The sequence below is a fragment of the Mercenaria mercenaria genome, chromosome 13 (genome assembly GCF_021730395.1).
Source record: "Mercenaria mercenaria strain notata chromosome 13, MADL_Memer_1, whole genome shotgun sequence".
NCBI classification, from domain to species: domain Eukaryota; kingdom Metazoa; phylum Mollusca; class Bivalvia; order Venerida; family Veneridae; genus Mercenaria; species Mercenaria mercenaria.
The window spans coordinates 36,965,001-36,984,058 of record NC_069373.1 but is presented as its reverse complement, the minus strand read 5'-3'; the positions used below and the strand labels follow the sequence as shown (position 1 = coordinate 36,984,058).

At 34.9% G+C, this 19,058-nt stretch overlaps 2 protein-coding genes across 2 annotated transcripts; both read right to left on the bottom strand.

Annotated features, from left to right (window-relative positions):
• Nucleotides 1-538: 538 nt before the first annotated feature.
• On the bottom strand, nucleotides 539-2,333 carry LOC123529595 (caveolin-1-like). The gene is made up of 2 exons (XM_045309982.2): nucleotides 2,274-2,333; nucleotides 539-862 (listed from the first exon to the last, which is right to left on the bottom strand). Exons 1-2 carry the CDS (start codon nucleotides 2,328-2,330, stop codon nucleotides 539-541), a joined length of 381 nt encoding a protein of 126 aa, XP_045165917.2. The 5' UTR covers nucleotides 2,331-2,333.
• A 5,522-nt stretch (nucleotides 2,334-7,855) lies between these two features.
• On the bottom strand, nucleotides 7,856-9,464 carry LOC123529551 (caveolin-1-like). The gene is made up of 2 exons (XM_045309921.2): nucleotides 9,405-9,464; nucleotides 7,856-8,289 (listed from the first exon to the last, which is right to left on the bottom strand). Exons 1-2 carry the CDS (start codon nucleotides 9,459-9,461, stop codon nucleotides 7,966-7,968), a joined length of 381 nt encoding a protein of 126 aa, XP_045165856.1. The 5' UTR covers nucleotides 9,462-9,464; the 3' UTR covers nucleotides 7,856-7,965.
• Between the last annotated feature and the right edge of the window lie 9,594 nt (nucleotides 9,465-19,058).

The window sequence follows — 19,058 nt, the reverse complement described above, 5'->3', positions numbered from 1 at the left end:
GATCCATGCTGTTCGCTAACGGTTTCTCTAATTGCAATAGACTTTGAAAGCGAACAGCATTGATCCATACTGGTCGCAAACGCACCGTGTTGGTTTTCTCACGGCGCGGCTCATTTTGCTAATATTGCTAAAGTTAGCAGATAAAACAGACTAGAAAATTTGTAAACAATATTTTATTTAAACTCAACAAAATATACCAATTATTAAATGTAAGTACCATTATGAATCACAGTTGGATGAGCGTAAATAAATAATTTCTGAATAAATAGGCGTTTGAACATAGGCTGTTGAATTTAGATATATAGAAACTGAACATAAGATTTAATTTTCTCTTTGTTTTTGAAATACAATGCATTTTTATCCGTCACAAGAATATTCCTGATCTGTCATTGAGCATTGTTTATTGTTACCTTGGTTACATTAGTCCTAACAACAACAACAACAAATCACAACATAGGCGCTGTTCAAAATATGCGCAGATTTCAAAGTACTCTGAGTTACTGTAAAGTTTGAACTGAACGCTTTATCATTTAAGCGTCTATTTCTTAAAGTGAATAAAGATAGCACCACATGCTTCACAGCATGGCTCTATACAACAGCTCAAGCAGGTCTTCGTGATCTTTGTAAACACAGCGCAGTTGATCTCGCAGACTCTCAACACTGGCGTGATGTACCAGATATGATAGAAAGCAATAGCGGCAAATTCACATCCCCACTCAGCGGCGATACAGATTCCGTAGCAGAGGGTCATGAGTTTGTAGCAAATTCCGAGCCAGAGGTTGAAACAGGTGTATGAGAGCTTCCACACGCAGTCAATACTGCGGGCTCCCTCTGGTTCGGCCAGCACATCTTCAAATTGGACCTGAAATAAATAAGCAATTTCATATACTATATCTTTTCAGAAAAAATGTATAGATACTGAAATTTGGTAGTAAAATGGAGGTTCCCAGCTTAGCATTCATTTTTGATTCGATTATGTTTCGTGAGAAGTTTTGACATCATAAAAAAATACTAAATTGTAAAAGACTGTATCATATGAAATCTGTATAATTTTGAATGTCAGAAAATGTCATTTTTCAACAATATTATAAAAAAATGTCATATTTAATGATGTAAAAAAACGGTTCTCTACCTCATCATTATGTAAAATCCTTATGATTGAAATTTAATTGATCTTTGTTAAAATGTTATTACTATGGTTCGGGCGTAACTTAAATAACTGTAGGAATATTTTAAAATTATTTCAGATCTTCAGAGAGGTTTTTAATGAAACAGACACTGTATTTCACATATTTAAGCCGATTGCCCACCTCGTCAGCTTGATGGTTTTAATCAGAGCAGAATTTCTAGTATAAAATGTAACATGGATGTAAAAGGTTTGAATAATATACTGTTTCATGGAAGTGATTTGAATTATTACAGCGGAATGGTTTATTGCACACCAAATGCGGCTTTCAACCTTTCTGTGCTGTCAGCGCTTTGATTATTGTATATAGCGGGTGTTTAACAGTTTTACACTACACGAAACAGGATACATCATTTAGTTTTGATTGCATATAATTGCACTAAAATAGGCATTATATTTATGCATTCTTATTTTGATGCCATTTTGAATGTAATGTTCTATATATCGACCCGCAAGAGAATGATATATTAGCACAAAAGAATTTGATAATACCCTAAGAGACCGAAATATACGGCTTTTATATAAGTTCCAGAGAGTACTACGGCGTTTTATAATTTGAAGAAGCAGTATTTATTTAAAGTATAAGTAGCATGCTCGTGAAAACTGACTAGTTGGCACTCGGGGTGAGTCAGAGAAAATGTGATCGTTTTGTAGTGAATCCTTGTGACTGATCCTTATATTGTATCTTTCGAAAAAAATGTTATTCCTGCATTAGTTCTGTAAAATACGGCTTCTAATTCGGGAGTAAAAAGAAGGAACATCAAATTCTATATTGTACTATTCTGGAATACAATCATGTGCCAGGCGAGTATCAGGAGACCTCTTTCATTAATATTCATGACCAGGTTCTATAAGTAGTTCATGTCAGAAAACAACAACATTCTTTTTAAACAAAAGGATAGATTCTCCGTCACAACTCTTCTAACAGAAAATTCAAACTAACCATAAATAGCATTATATTCTTAGTGCCTACTGAAAAAATGCACATGAAAATAAGATATGGAAAAAATGTTCAACTAGAGTAAAAAACTAACAACATTTTTTTCACATGTAACATTTTTAATGACTTAACCGAGATAGTACGTACCTTTATATGATCATTAAGGTTGTTTGGATCTCTGTTGACTAAATCGACGCTATCCATTTCTGAAATTTAACCTGGCTAGTAGCTAGTCCAGAGAGAGGTGCGTAATGTCCAAGACCTGAAAGATGTTTGACCGTTTCCGCAGACCGCTCGTTTATTTATTACCAGTTGACCATTACATGTTACCAGGGCCACGGGTAAAGCAAAAAGACAGAGCAATAAAATTATGCATTCTATAAAATTGAAAATCACCCCGAACAAAAGATTCTCACCGGTGTATCCTAGCTTCATTAATTGAATAAAGATTTTATTACTGTACTTGAAAATCACCTTTCTGTATACTTTTAGTGGTTTTAAACAACCATGTGTCTAAAATTGAATAAAAATATGTTTATGCTGTGCTGCATAATAACACTGGCCTTAACATGTACGGTCAAATTTATTAAAGAGTGTTCCAAATTTAAAGGCATTTTTGTTTTATTTGGATTGCTATATAGTAATGGAAAATGAGTGAATTTTATATTAGAATACCCATAACAAGAAATATCTTTAAAAAGGATGGTCGGCGAATTGAAATCAGACAAGAAGTTTATGAGGTTTCCATATCATTTATGATTTTCTATCTAACATATTGCAAATAGCAAAACTAAACACGACAATTTAACAATTTAAATGGTTCTCTTTTAATTTTTCATAGAAATTTCATAAGGGTGCAATTTTGTTTCGTTTTTTTCTACGACGAATAATTACAGCAGTGGTCTGGACCTAGAAGGGCTAATCACACCCTTATTCATGTGATATGCAGACCGTATTCAGCTGTCTCTGTAAATTGATATTTGTTGGTATTTGAGCAGGTTTTTTTATTATATTTATTAAACTTACTTATCATTTTAGACAAGGGCGTAGGAGCAGCGGCGAAATGCCGAGCCCGTAATTTTTTGAAAAGGCTATAAAATATAATTGATAATAAATACAGCGGTCTTTCTTTGCCAATTATTCGTCGCCTGATTTCCACAACGCCATATGTCAATTTTGGTCAATTTAGGGTGTTTGGTATCATTTTTTCGTCTTTCTGAGCTCTATCATAATATCCTGATTGTTTCCTTGTGGAATGTATATAACTAGAGTAAATCACATTTCCACAAAGCCCTAAGTCGTTGAAAACACTGAAGGTAATTTCCACAATGCCACACTTTGAAACGCCAGTGATATTGTCATACCACATCACGTGACAACAGTATGAAGAACAGTATCAGCTAAAAAAGTACATATTTTGAAACAGACTTTGCAGATATATATTGTAAATAGTGAATATTTTACTTACTATTCATTGCTTTTTACAATTTTATAAATTAGTGGTGTATATAATGTGTGCCAAAAGAGCGCAACCTTTGCTGCACAACTCAATGTTGATGTGTATTACATTTTCGGGTTGTATTTTGTTTCGGATACTTGATTGTACTTTCAGTGTAGGACTAGTATTTTACTGTGCTTATTAGTAGTTAAACTATATAGTGTATAATTGTAAATAATAATGTCCAATATACGGTCAGTTCTCATTTTCGATCAATAACTTGTGTAGGGCTTAATGACCAATGAATTTCAGAATTCATACCGAACCACTATTTACCAAAAGGGAATACCTAGAACCAGGTAGAACTGCCTATCATGCCGACTGGACAGAAGCCATGGCTGGCTGAAGAAGCAAATTAATGAGATAGCCACTGCTTTAGTATTAGTATAACATTTAGTTAACAATATCATCCAACCATGAAGTCGCACTCGCTTTGGTCTGACTCTTGCGTTCGCCAAAATAGGAATTCCGTAATTACATTTGCACTGAAAAGATTTTTCAGTTGCAAGAGGTATACAGTCCAGTGTCTCTTATATGTATGCTAAAACATTTACGACGCTGGCAACAGCTCAACTGTTGTAATTAAAATGTCATGTTGTTTAAAAAAAACCTTCTGTGTTTTTAGTGGACGCGCATATTTATACTGTGTCCAGCTTGACACTTTTTATCCTAATGCATAGTACTGTTCATGCGCATATTACATAAATAGTATGCAGTATTTGTATGAAATTTGGGTCAAGTATATCTTTAAATTTCTATTTGATTCGAGGTATTGTACGTTGAAATTATGCAGTATTCATACTGCTATTGCGAATTTGTGTTAAGGTGTCATTTTAAATATCTGCACTATCTATAAAGTTTCATACTATCGATAATTTATGCTAAAATTAATCAATTCAAACATCATTATGTTTAAAAGCATGCTGACGCAATTTATAGGCCTAAAGTCTATATGACTGGTAATAACTGCGTCTTGTCGGTTTTGTTACAATTTTCATTATCAATATGGAAGTGTCTAGGGGTACGGATCCGTACCTCTAGAATCTGATTCCAGAGATACGGATCCGTACCTCAAGACAAGCCTGTTAGGGGTCTTCTAGGGGTACGGACCTCGCGTGATTTTTTTTTAGCTTCTTACGTTTCAGATTTGCAAGTGCTTTCTTTGGCGTACTTTTTTACTCTTCCTGATTTGTATTTTTTCTTCGACTCGTAAATGCATGTATGAAATTTCTTTGTGTTAAGTGTGCATGTACTTCGTGTAGTCGTGTGATGAAAACATCCGGAATTGAAATACAGACTACAAGACAAATGCTTCCAAACAAAGAGCTATAAAAATAAATGTATTTTATACTTCTCTGTTCCAAACAGCATAATATGTACTGCACTCGCTTATATTAAAAAGAAAACAACTTTGGATTATGATAAAACTGTTAATACTTAGATTAGTTCTTAAATAGTTAAGTTTGCACGATCCCCAGGCGGGGCGTATGTTCTCCGTGACGATTTGATAAAAGACATTGTGTTTGAAATCAATCGTCCTCACCCTCTGATAATTCATGTGGAGAAGTTGGCAGTTACTTGTGGAGAACAGGTGTGTTCTGGTATAGAATCCAGGAACACTGGTTAGGTTAACTGTCCGCTGTTACATGACCGAAATACTGTTGAAAAACGGCGTTAAACCCAAAACAAAACAAACAAAAAAATGACAGTAAATGTACATCAGACACAACACTTGGCGGCGTCTTTGATGCTTGCATCAATGAATTTCATTGTATTATTTGGTATGTAATGATATTCAACACGAAGACGGAGTAGGCTGTGTAACTGCTGGTTCAAAGAAACGACTGTTTGAGCGGGCAAAAAATTAACATATAAATTGCTCTTTTGCTAAGACACAAACGAAAACTTTTCTTTAGCAATTTGGTCAGGAATCTCCTTCGCCCCTGCTCCCGCCCTCGCTTTCATCTTTTTTCTTTCTTTTTTTTTTGTATTTTGTAGCAAATATAGAATGGTCCGGAACACACATTTTCATTGTACATGTATATTCTCGTGTGAATTACTGAGTTGTTGGACGCATGCATCTACAAGGGTTTAATATGTCTGTCTTAAGTGCACAATCTTTATTTAACAGGACAAAATGAAGACCTTAAGGCCTAAAAGAAAAGTTTTGCAAAATCTTTTGTACATTAATCCGGTGAATGAGACTCCTAGGAGTAAAATACTTTCGTTCTGCTGCCTATAGTGTAGAACTATATCTAAACGATATACCAGACGAATTTTAGTTAGGCTAAAACAAGATAAATATTATGTTCTAGGATTGTTTCGTTTTGAATACAGTGTAGAAAACCACCATTTCGACGCACGTAAAAATAACGTTTCTTTCATAAAAGTAGGAAAACAACCAAATCAAAAATCATCTCGAGTTTGAAAATCTTAATCTTTCAGCAAGAAATTTTCATGATATTTTCAAAACATAGTGCAAATACATAAATGTACTTGAATAGGAATTGTTCTTGTTTTATTTTCATTAAACATATTATTGCTCCAATGAGATTACTTCTGGATCAACCCTGAATAATTATAGAATTTTACATCGGGAGCCTGTCCGTTCTGCCTCACTATTGTGAGGTACATGAGCAGGGCACTTCGAAGAATTTTTTATTAAGGCTCACCGTGTTGAACAGTTTATTGTTAAAGTATCGTTGGACAGTTAAAGAGAAGGGCAGTGTTGTTATTGTGTTAATTCCTTCTGCTGGGATTTCTTAAATCATTTGAATAAGTGAACGACATTTCAAAATCGGCTCAAAAATGAAAAAGTTATAACCATTTAAATATTTTATCAAAATGGCGGCCATTTCGTTTCGGGATACATTTATTTGCTTTTAATAATTTCTCTCCTTTTTCCAGCTATTATGGAAGAAATTACTATGTTTCACATCTTACACTCAAGAAACATATGAAATTAATCCATATCTATTTAAAAGGTTATTTGCTAAATAAAAAATTCAGCAGTGTGTAAATGCCGTCATAAACACACTAAAATGGCTGCCTCCATGATCAGCCATTTTCTTAAATTTCAAACTGCCATATATCTTTTTCAATAGTGGTCCGATTTTAAAAATTCTTTCAGTGTTATGAAAGGCTTGATGAGGGCTTTCATATAAAATGAATTACTGTCAGGCATTCCTTGCCCTTTAAGATACAGGCAAACATAATGCGAGTTGTCACGCCAAAATGGACCATCTTTTGAACTTACGTTATTTTTATTCAACCCAAGAATCTAGACGCTGTAAGAAGACTGTACCCAATAATCAGAGTCAGTATTTTTACACTAATAGTTTTACAAAGACTGGATTATTAAGATTTTCGGTAGCATAAATGGTTTGGGAGGGTGGGTGGCGGGGGTAAAGACATCCGTTTTAACGTGGCAACTCGCCTATTTGTGATCATGTGTGAGGAAAGCTTCTCTTATCGTTATATTAGCCGCACCATGAGAAAACCAACATAGTGCGTTTGCGACCAGCATGGATCCAGGATCCATGCTGTTCGCTAACGGTTTCTTTAACCTTTAGCATGCTAGATAAACTGTCGTCTGCTGGAAATGTCGTCTGCTAAAATTGTAAAGTTCATTCGGTTTGCTCCAAAATTTTAAGAAATATTGTCAGAGTAGCAAACAGCTTGGAACCTGATCAGACGCCGATTTAATCGGCGTCTGATCTGGTTCCAAGCTGTTTGCAAAGGCTGTTAAATTCGCCTGCAGCAGGCTAAGGGTTAATTGCAATAGGCTTTGAAAGCGAACAGCATTGATCCTAACCAGAGTGCGCGGATGCGCAGCCTGCTCTGGATCCATGCTAGTCACAAACGCACCGTGTTGGTTTTCTCACGGCGCGGCTCATTTTGCTAATTTTGCTAAAGGAGATAAAACAGACTAGAAAATTTGTAAACAATATTTTATTTAAACTCAACAAAACATAACAATTATAAAAATTTAATTACCATTATGAAATTTTACTAATGTGTAATGAATCACAGTTGGATGAGCGTAAATAAATAATTTCTGAATAAATAGGCGTTTGAACATAAACAGTTGTATTTAGATATATAGAAACTGAACATAAGATTTAATTTTCTCTTTGTTTTTGAAATACAATGCATTTTTATCCGTCACAAGAATGTTCCTGATCTGTCATTGAGCATTGTTTATTGATACCTTGGTTACATTAGTCCTAACAACAACAACAACAACAAATGACAACATAGGCGTTGTTCAAAATATGCGCAGAATTCAAAGTACACTGAGTTGCTGTAAATTTTGAACTGAACGCTTAATCGTTTAAGCTTCTATTTCTTAAAGTGAATAAAGATAGCACCGCAGGCTTCGCAGCATGGCTCTATACAACAGCTCAAGCAGGTCTTCGTGATCTTTGTAAACACGGCGCAGTTGATCTCGCAGACTCTCAACATTGGCGTGATGTACCAGATATGATAGAAAGCAATAGCGGCAAATTCACATCCCCACTCAGCGGCGATACAGATTCCGTAGCAGAGGGTCATGAGTTTGTAGCAAATCCCGAGCCAGAGGTTGAAACAGGTGTATGAGAGCTTCCACACGCAGTCAATACTGCGGGCTCCCTCGGGTTCGGCCAGCACATCTTCAAATTGGACCTGAAATAAATAAGCAATTTCATATACTATATCTTTCCAGAAAAAAAGTTTTGACATCATAAAAGGACTAAATTTTAAAAGACTGTATCATATGTAAAATCTGCGCAATTCTGAATGTCAGAATATGTCGTTTTTCAACAATATTATAAAAAAAAAATGTCATATCTAATGATTGAAAAGAACGGTTCTCTATCTCATCATTATGTACAATCCTTATGATTGAAATTTAATTGATCTTGGTTAAAATGTTATTATTATGGCTCGGGCGTAACTTAAGTAACTGTAGAAATATTTTAAAATTATTTCAGATCTGCATTCATTACTACAAGAATTTTCCTTTAGTGGTCGCGACTTAAAAACAGTATGGTTACAAACAAATATCGTGATCGAATTTGTATGCTATGTGTTAAATATATACATTTTCTGAACAAATTACTATACACCAAAACGTTCAAATAATGCTTCAATATAATAAAACATTTTAAATAAAATATCAAAATTCTTATACTGAAAATTTGAAGATTTCTAATTTTCCTAAAAACAGTGTATCTGACCAATTGGCACATAATGTCGAAATCGCCGCATACACGTGTTTTAAAACTCTATTGATTCAGATATAGCTAACGGAGGAAGCCTACAAATATTTTGAAGTTTTCCTTGATTTAGTACATTTCAAACAATTAGATACCGGCAAATGTTTTTCAATAAAATTGCGCAAATTCTTCAAGTAAAATTTACGCGCGTTTTCTTTCAGTATTGTATCTTTTAAAAAATGTTTCGAAAGGAATTTACAATACATTCAAAAATAATAGATGGAAGTATACTGCACACAGTTCCCTATTTCCTTTACTTGTTTTTTTTTTAAGAAGTTATACGCTATTTAACATGAATGATTAAAAATTAAAAAGAGGTGTTTTCACTTTTTTAAAAGAACTTTTTTAATCGAATCTCTATTGATAAAATTACGTACGAAATGATAATCAGTGTAAAAATACTTATATATATAAAACAAAAAATACCCTCTAAAACTTCAGTTTTCCTTAAATTTTGAATCGAGTATATTTAATGAAATTAGTGTTGAAAAAAAAAGCAAAAAGAAATGTTTAACATCTTACCTTAATGTGATCATTCAGATTGTTGGGATCTCTGTTGACAAGATCGACTTCTGCCATTGTGGAGATTTAAAACCCGGTACAGCTATAGTCCAGAAAACAAGTGCAATGTCCAGGATCTGGAGGATGTTTGGTGTCCACCCTTGCCTTGACCGGGTATTTATTGACCGAGGGCCTAGATACGTTACCACGGACACCGGCTAGGTAAAAACATGTTATAAATACGTAATTCTGATCAATCGTAGATAATCGCGGTTGATAATAGTATAACAAAACATTTAATCTTTATGTTATATAACAATACATAAAAAGACATGTCGGAACTGTAATGTCTGATTAAAAACTGACAAAGTTTATTTGATATTTTTCACACTGGTTTCGTGTTACATCGTGTTTCACATTTTGAGACAGGAATGAAAAACAAAATTAAAATAATACAAAATAATGATTTCGCTTAAGTAAATAAAAAAGAAAAGGACATAATTGAATTAGACTGTATTCAATGAATATATTTCAAACTTTGGTGATTTGGGGCCCTTTAGTTAGACGAAGTGCGATGTTTGATATTGTGTCCGATGTCTTATTTTCATTATTACATCTTGTTATATTACAATTTTCTGCAACGTTTTTTTTTGTTGTTGTCTGCATTTCTTTTTTCATTTTCCCTTTTATAATGGTCAACTTTTATCAATTTGAGGTATTGTGTAAAAGCTTTAAGTATTTTGGGCGCTTTTATGCACTGTAGAACGGGAAAAAGAACATTTATATGAGCCGTGCTATGAGAAAATCAACATAGTGGGTTTGCGACCAGCATGGATCCAGACCAGCATGCGCGTCCGCGCAGTCTGGTCAGGATCCATGCTGTTCGCTAACACTTTCTTTAATTGCAATAGGCTTTGAAAGCGAACAGCATGGATTCTGACCAGACTGCGCGGATGCGCAGGCTGGTCTGGATCCATGCTGGTCGCAAAGCCACTATGTTGGTTTTCTCATGGCGCGGCTCATATAAAGATTGGTTTCAATTATATAAGCAGTGAGTACTTTTAGAGCCTCATCAACTATTGCAACAATGCATCTTTCGCCGGGTTTGTTTTTATATCTACTTTTTTTTGCAAATCTTACTTTTCAACATCAAATGTAAACCAATAATAACAAATTACGGCGTTCGCTTTTCATCACGGGTGTCGCAGCACCGAACCTGGGCGAAGGTAGCATTGCTATGCTCTTCATAAAAAAAACCCCAGTTGTAATATATTTTCTTTTTTACAGATCATGGATGACTTAGTAAGTTTCAAAAGTTACAATTAAAGAAGAATTAATAAAATCTGTAAAAAAAGATCCTTTGGAAGAATAGAATGCAACCAAGCAGAATAATAGCAGAATCGGTTTGATTGAGTTTGTTCATGAATCAAATTTATTTATTTATTTATTTTAGAAAAAAAAAACAGGACAAAAAAGGTTATTTTAAATGAACAGGACTACAGAAAGATTGATCCTGAACAAATCAGGTCCACAATGATAACTAATTTTGTAGCATAAAATTCAGTAAAAAGCTCATTCTGCAGTTATGACCAGAATTCTAAGTTTCTGCCATAGAGTAAACAATTGGGACGAACCGTTGAATATATTGAATATATATTTTTTTATTTATATATTTGTTATTTCATGTGGGTTTTTTGGGGGTGGGGGGGGGTGGGGGGGAGGGGTTGTTGTTTTTTGTGTTGTTTTTTTTTGGGGGGGGGGTAAAATTCTGCTCTTCATATGGAGGAAATAAAAGTATCTTTCACACTCGGAAAAAAATCAAAAAATAAATTTATGGATATTATAAGCAATCCGCTACCAGTAATCTACAACAATAGTATATTCTATACCTGATTTAACCAGCCAATTATTGTCTGAAAATGTGATGTCATATTACCGAGATTTGCTAAAGTTTTAAAATGGAAGAAATCCCGTTATTGCGTAATGTTAATTCTAATTTCAATACTGATATTCCTTTCAGTTCTCACAAGTATAAAGTCAAGTCACGTCAAGTCAAGTCAGACGGTAAATTTTTATCGCATTAATTAATACGTGCAAATATCAATCTATATATTTATTATCGAACATTTAGGAGAGAAAAATACCATTTTAAGATATACATAGCTTTCGGCTCTGATCCGTTTTCATACATGTATGTTTTGTAATAAAAATTGTATATATATCGTAAACATTGATTTTAAAAAAGCTGTTTAAACTAACTTAACACTGTAATCATTGTCTAGTCACAACAATAGGACCCTTACACTGGACGTGGGATCTTTATTCTGAAATTGATAATTTTATTTGATGTGTAAATGATGGTTAGTGGTCGTCCTTCTTTCCATATATATCTTCAGCGGCGTTTATTTAATTTAACAATGTATACCATATACAGATACATACCTACATATACGGATCTCGTCTACCTTCTTTCGATTACGTCTCAAGTACCTGTATGCTCCGAGATAACCCGATATTAACATTTATTTACCTTAAGAAAGAACTGTTGTTTTTTTTTCTTTGAAAGATACTCTACATCACGGATTTATTTAGGGGAATATCCAAAGCATAAAACATTGTGTCGGACACGCCAAGTCGGTTGTTAAAATCCTTCTGTAGACACTTTGTGACATGCTTATTCATTTGTCATTAGTATCCTGTGTTATTCCAGCGAATGGTTAAATGAAATAACAAAATATTGTTAAACAGTATCTAAGTGATATATTTAGTCCCGTTAGGATCATCGGGTTGTCGCTGCCGCATCAGGTAAATGTGACTCAACAAAAGTACGAAGGCACGATGGTGACGATATGAAACGATGGTGACAGAGCGAAGGCACGATGTTGATTAAGGAAAGGCATAATGACGAATACGCGATTCTATCATTACTGACATATCTTTTATTAATCACAAATGAATCAACGTTCTGCCGTCTGCGATATAGTAATAGCATGATGTTGTGAAGTACTGTTATGGGATTGCGAGTACCTGATGCGGCGGATTCAGATGCGGATGCCAATGCTTGCCCGATAAAGGCTTGGTAGAAGGCAATATTCAAGACAAGAGGTTTAGATCTACCACTTCTTAGATTTACAAATGTATCAAGTTTCAAAGCTTAAAGTATAGCTATCATAGTCTTCAAGTAAATTTTGACCCAAATAAAACATTTAAGCAAGAAATACTAATTTTAGAAGTACAAAAGGGCCATAACTCTGTCAAAATGCAAGATATGATTATGGTGAATGGCCTACTTACTCATCTTATGATGATAAATAAGTGTTCCGAAGTTCCAAAGCTATATAGCTCTTGCAGTTTTCAAGAAAAAATATGGATCTAAACAACACCAATGCTGACGCCAACACCGACGCCGACGATCAAGTGACGATAATACATTGCAGATTTTTATAATAACAAGTGCTAATAAATGTTTAGATATTGAACATGTCCAAGTGTTGGCCACGATTTTTACTGTAAATTAATTTTCCAGTTGTTCTATGCATATCATACATCTAGTTATAATCATTGAAATTTAATAGAAAACACTTCTTTTGTGGTGGATCTTTAATGTTGAAAGGGGAGCACTATGTATTTTTGAATATAATACCGTATTTTTGATATAATACAGAATGTTTCATGTATTTATTTGTCATGTACACTATTTTTATCTTTCCGAATCATTTCAAGCCTCTTCACTTGAGAATTTTCTTCAAAGGGGTCTCAATAACATATTGATAAAGCTTCTTTGTAGTAACATCTGCATGCAAATTTCTAGCAGTATTTTGTTTTTAATTTCAGGCTACCGCTTATTTTTGCGTTTTTGTACGGTACATTTATATGGCTTTACAGCGACTGGTTTACAAATTTTACGCATTTTTTGTTTGTTTCAAAAATCCGTAAAATGTGGGTGCCAGTGGTACAAACTAAATGACATATGCTTTTAGCAAAGTATTGGATATATTCATTATTGTTTCTCTGAATTACTATCTATACAAGAAATAATTCTGTCTGAAAGGTCTTTGCACTTGCTTTAAACACCAACTATTGATAATGCAACGCTCGGTGTTATTGGGCAAACTGTACATGATTTATAACAAAACATATAGGCCTATTAAAATCCACTTGAAAAGGATTCGATTGTTGAGCTTTCCTATTCAACATCCAATAGCTTTTAACGTTTGATTCAAGTTTGTAGCTGATTCATCATAGTATTCATTTACATGTATAAACAAAGAAATAATCGATTTCAGCTTGTATGGAATTTATACTCGACGTCACTTTCAGTTTTAAATGTACGCCATTTTGCACCAAAAGACACAGTTTTTAGCACACATGAGTACAGAGTGCTCGGGGTATGATATTTATGATCATTCTCCATCCCTCATCATTTCATACTTTTCTTCATACGACATCTCCGTCTCTGAAAGTGTTTGCTGGAAGTTATAAAATATGGCGCGGATGCTTGTTGGTTGGCTGTTAAGAAAAGGAATCAATTGACAGTCATGCAAATGGAAAGGCGAAAAAACTTTAAAAAGCTTCTTGTCAGAGTAGACCCATTTGCCAGATTTCAAATCAAAATCGTCAAAAACGTATCCACTAGGGCGCGTGCTCATTTTTCCACCAAACGGTAGGAACTTTGAAAATCTCCTAAATTTTAGTCAGATGCTGTTGACCTGATTTCGAAATAATTTCACAAAAGTTGGGATTTTTTTTCGATGAAAGTTTACAAAACTTGCCAAGTTATTCTGATTCATGAGAAAAATACTGCCGGGAGCGTGGCCATTTCACCATACGTAGGCCTATATTAGTATGAACTTAAAAGATCGTCTTGTAAGAAGCTGCTGACACGATTTCGTAACAATTTATTACAAAAAAACTTCCTTGGGAGACCCTTTACCACCTATATTTAAAATATTCTGATTCGTGAACAAAAACATGGCCGCCAGAAGGCATTGTAACTTTTCCTGATGTTTATATAGGGAATACTTCAGAAAATCTTACGCTTGGCATTGCGAAGCGATACTCGATAATGCGAAGTGACATTTTCTCAATATCGTGCCATTTTGTTGCGCATCGTCTTCGTCTATAGCACAATGTATGACAATGTGGCGTGACGCTCAGCAACGCGAAGCGACACACGATATTACGAACTGACGTTTTTGAATATCTATCTATCTATCTATAAATACTGCATGACACCCTTGCGAGTATTTTATGCAGGTGCGCGTCAGTGCATAAGAGTTTAAAAGCAGGAATGTACAGGAGAATTAAAGTAATACATAAAGTATTTGTGAGAATTTGAGAAAAAGCTGAAAGTGCTAATAAAAAGGCGAAATGTACAGTAAAAGGATTAAAAACAGCCTGGTCACTCAGAAGTCCTGGCCCAGTTTGGTTACCCCTTGCCTAAACTGGTCCAGGGTAGGTGCTTGAGCAATGTCAGCCGGCAAAGAATTCCAGAGAATGATGGTAGCCGGGTAGAAAGAGAATTTGTAATAATTACAGGGTGTTTGAATTTGCCGGAAAGATTGGGAATGCATGTGTCTAGTGAGCCGGGTAGGAGGTAAAATATAAGATGGCATTGGCACTGCAACCAGTCCTGAAATTGTATCACATTGTCTTTCTTGGTTGGTGGGTGAGGTAAAGACCTGTAAAATGTATTATAGCAAAGGGAGACGACGTTACAAGATTATATGCCCTTTTCGTTTGTCGGCATACAATTGTGATCATTTGAGAAAACGCAAAAACTCCCCCGGCACTGATTACCTCCCCTAACGTAATATAACAGTATCGTCGTTACAAATATCACGTGACAGGTGTTATGTTTTCTTTCCCTTTATAAGCCTTATTTCTCTGGAAACTACTCAATACAATTTCAACAACTAAAGTCTAGAATCAAACGATAAAAAATATTCTTTTGAGGTATTTTTGCTGTAAAGGGAGACCACTGCGGATGACGACTTCCATTTTCATTATGTCCTATAAAAATCCTCAAAACTAGAACAACAAATAGCGGAGATAAAGATACTGTTTCTAAGTTGTTTTTTATATATATTTTGTAGCATATAATAGAATTCATATGATACGGAGTTTCAGTCTTAAAGTTCTAAAAAGATAAGATGGATACAAAACAAAACAGGAGTAGTGTACATCATCATACGCGTAAATTGCAAACATCATTATAATAAGAAATTATTTTATCAGCAGTACATGAATATAAGAAGCGACAGACTCGCCTACACTCTGAGAGACATGTTGTTTTAACCATGACGAGAATTGGCCTAGATTTAAACGATATATTAGTAAGAGCAGCCTGTCGCTTCTGACTATTGACAATTAATAACAAATACTGATTGAATGGGATAAGACCGTAACTTTTATTATTATAATATCATTACAGAAATTAATGAAATATCATGGCATATTGTATGAGATGGAAGTATCATAAAAATTGAAAAAGCATGAAATGATAGATTTCTAGCCAAAATGCATAGAAACAAAATAGGCAACGCTATGATGCTGAAGCTCTATTTATGATAAGCACACATATACTAGACAATGGAGGGGAAAGAATGCGAATTGTGCTAGCAAATGCAGCTACCGAAAATCCGAGGCCAAGATGTTCAACGAATTCTCAACATCATGATAATGTATTAAAACAATAAAAATATGAATCCATCGCAAGTGCAAGAGAATACATTATTATAACACTATTATACATTGTACGCAACAGACATGGATGCAAAGGTGAGGATCGGGCAACTTGTGCCGCGCAATAGTTAACCCTCCAAGCAATCAACTGCACTAAGCGGCACTCAAGAACATAAACAGGGGGGGGGTGATGTCTGTTTCAACATACCCAAGCGTTAGAGGTTTGTAGCAAAGTGATCCACAAATATATAGATAAACAATATGTACTGACTTACAAGTATACATTTATAAACAACTTTCGACGGATCTAAGATCAATTGGCCGAAGAGTTGTAACCCCTGTTTAATATAAGATACAGTTAATTCGAGGAATTTGGTTGAACGGCCGACCATGTAGGTCAAGGCCCCCTCTAACGATTAAGAAGCGCACGCCCTTAACACCAATAATAAGAGAAGGCCAGTCGAACGCCAAACTTAAGATGCTGATATTGTGGCCAACCTAGGAAGTGAGCTTGGATTTTTGCGATACAGCCGTTGTATCAAAAGCCATTCAAAGGCAAGCCAATTTTGTGGATCATAATTTTTATTTATAAGCTCACATGTAACGGGCGGACATCAGTTACTGTATAAATTTGAATAAAATTGCCAAAAAGATATTACTACTCCTGTACCTGTTTGTCGGACCATATTTTTGCTATGTTTATGCAGAATGTATCGGCCATGATAAGAACAAAAGTCACGACTAACAATTAAAACTTAAGTCTTTTAAAAATGATTTTTATGGCTCTTAAGAAGATGATACTTTGCAGCAAAATAAACAAGACCGCTGCTGCCCGCGTGTTTACTTGATACTACAAAATTATCAACTTTACAAAATATAATATTTTCTTAACTGAATAAAATTGAACAGTTTCTTTTGTTACACAACCTTAAAAATTTCACAGAGTCTATTTCATTTAAATGACAGGGCTTTTTAAACGGGAAGTCGGGAAACTGCGAGCCGGCTGCCTAACCCCTAACTCCTATTTATATATCTTTCTTTTTTCACCCTCATCTTTTAGTTTTTTTGTTTTTTTTTTTTTTTTTCGAGGGGGAGCGGGGAGGTAGTGATATCCAATGCTGCAAACAGAAAGGTGTCTCCACCCCCCGACTTCCTTGACAAATTACATTCGTTTTTCTGGTATTAAATGAAAAATTGAACATTATACAGGTCGTAACATTTAGACAAATCAAATATTCAAATAAATACTAAATTAAAATGAAAACAAAATACAAAATGAGCTGCGTTCAATAAACGCCTGATGTCCCCGGCGACATGCCTGCCGACACAAAGCAACCCAAGCCCAAAACGAGGCCAAGGTCAAACCTAGGTCAGGCGACGTCCGAAGACGAGGAACGGTCACAGGCCACATCTGCATTAGTATCAAGTCTAGCCAGATGTATTGATGTATTGATGCTAGACGAAACGGTCCCACCTGGTCAACCCCACACGAACGGACGGACGAACGAACGGACGGACGGACAGGACAATCACTATATGTCTCCCGCATCAGTAGACGCTGGGGGCATAAAAACGATGAATTACGTAAATGAAACACTTTCATATCCATAAGCAAATTCTAAAACAATCCGTAATGAAGCCTTCATATACTTGGTGGCGAACTATTTACTTTTTGGAAGAATGATTGTGTCTATCCATAAAAGGCACTATACACTGGCGTGGCAGTATGTGGCATGACCTGGTGTATTGACGCTGAAAATACATAAAACAGCAGCAGAATTTTTCTTCAAAATTATTAGGGTGAGGAGGGTGGGTATTTTTGTACACGAACTATCGACTTGTCTGCTTAATTATTTGTGAATGAATAAACCGGTTTGAAATATAAAATGATAAAATTGACCACACCTGTGATCTGCTCGTGCGTGAAATTGATTAATCGAGGCATGTTATATTGTATGGACTGGATTAGTGTAATAGAAGCAGAAATTATAGCTCTTGTGTACCTACTGAAAAATAACATAGATTTATTTCTCAAGAGAACATAAATTCCTTTATTTATAGCAAAGGCATCAAAGAAAATATGACAGTTCCAAACAAGCGCTCAAATTGTCTTTACTGCCTACCCATCAAAGCCATAATCACATTCAAGATGCTCACCCACGTGTATAATTGTTCAGTCGGAAATTCTCTGGAATATATTTCAGAACTTCTTATAAAACAAACTTAGTGTTCTTCAAATTCTGTTACTGGGTGCTTCGTTTTTCCTTTCAACAAGCGCAAAACGTTCAGTGACAAAAGTTTCAGTACTGTTGGACCTAAACTCTGGAAAGAATTGCCTCTCGAAATAAGGAACTCAGAAATATAGAACACCGGTATTGAAAAAGAATTATCTGCCTTTGAAAACGGCTTTTTTGGGAAAAATGACGTTTTCAAGGGCAGATAACCCTTTTTCAATACTGGTGACCGATTTTTATTGCATATTTTTGTTCTTTAGATGATTGTCCTTCAATATCCAAAGTTTGAAGAAATTCTATTACTGGGAAAATTTTCGCCCCGAATCCTGGTGTACGCCTTTAATCAAATAAAATAGTTTCAAGTTTCAACATGTAATGGTCAGGTAGATTGATGTTGTTCGTTTATCAATATTTCTGTGTTTTGAAGACATGCTCCTAAACCTTAAATTCATTTTAAATGTTTCACTGTCTTTTTAACTGACTTATGAAGACACTCTTAATTTTTTATTGAGCAACCTAAAGTTTCAGAAATAATAAAAAGAAAGCGTATTTGCAATTTCAAAACAGGAGTGCAGGCTGATCTTGGTCTGCACTGGTCGCAAAGGCAGAATCATTTGCCGCCAGCAGGCTAAAGGTTAGAACTAGTTAGAAATATTGGAGTAGGTGTGCCTTTGTTACAAGAAACTGAAAGTGTAACAACTTCAAAGTCCCAGGTGCACAATTTCACAAACTGAAGAGCAGTCCTATTTAATTTGAT

Bases quoted from the DNA above. Each gene is read 5' to 3' on its own strand.
- LOC123529595 (XM_045309982.2), bottom strand. From the start codon at position 2,330: ATGGATAGCGTCGATTTAGTCAACAGAGATCCAAACAACCTTAATGAT. The intron at 863-2,273 runs GTACGTACTATC...TATTTATTTCAG, and splicing joins ACCTTAATGATCATATAAAG to GTCCAATTTGAAGATGTGCT.
- LOC123529551 (XM_045309921.2), bottom strand. From the start codon at position 9,461: ATGGCAGAAGTCGATCTTGTCAACAGAGATCCCAACAATCTGAATGAT. The intron at 8,290-9,404 runs GTAAGATGTTAA...TATTTATTTCAG, and splicing joins ATCTGAATGATCACATTAAG to GTCCAATTTGAAGATGTGCT.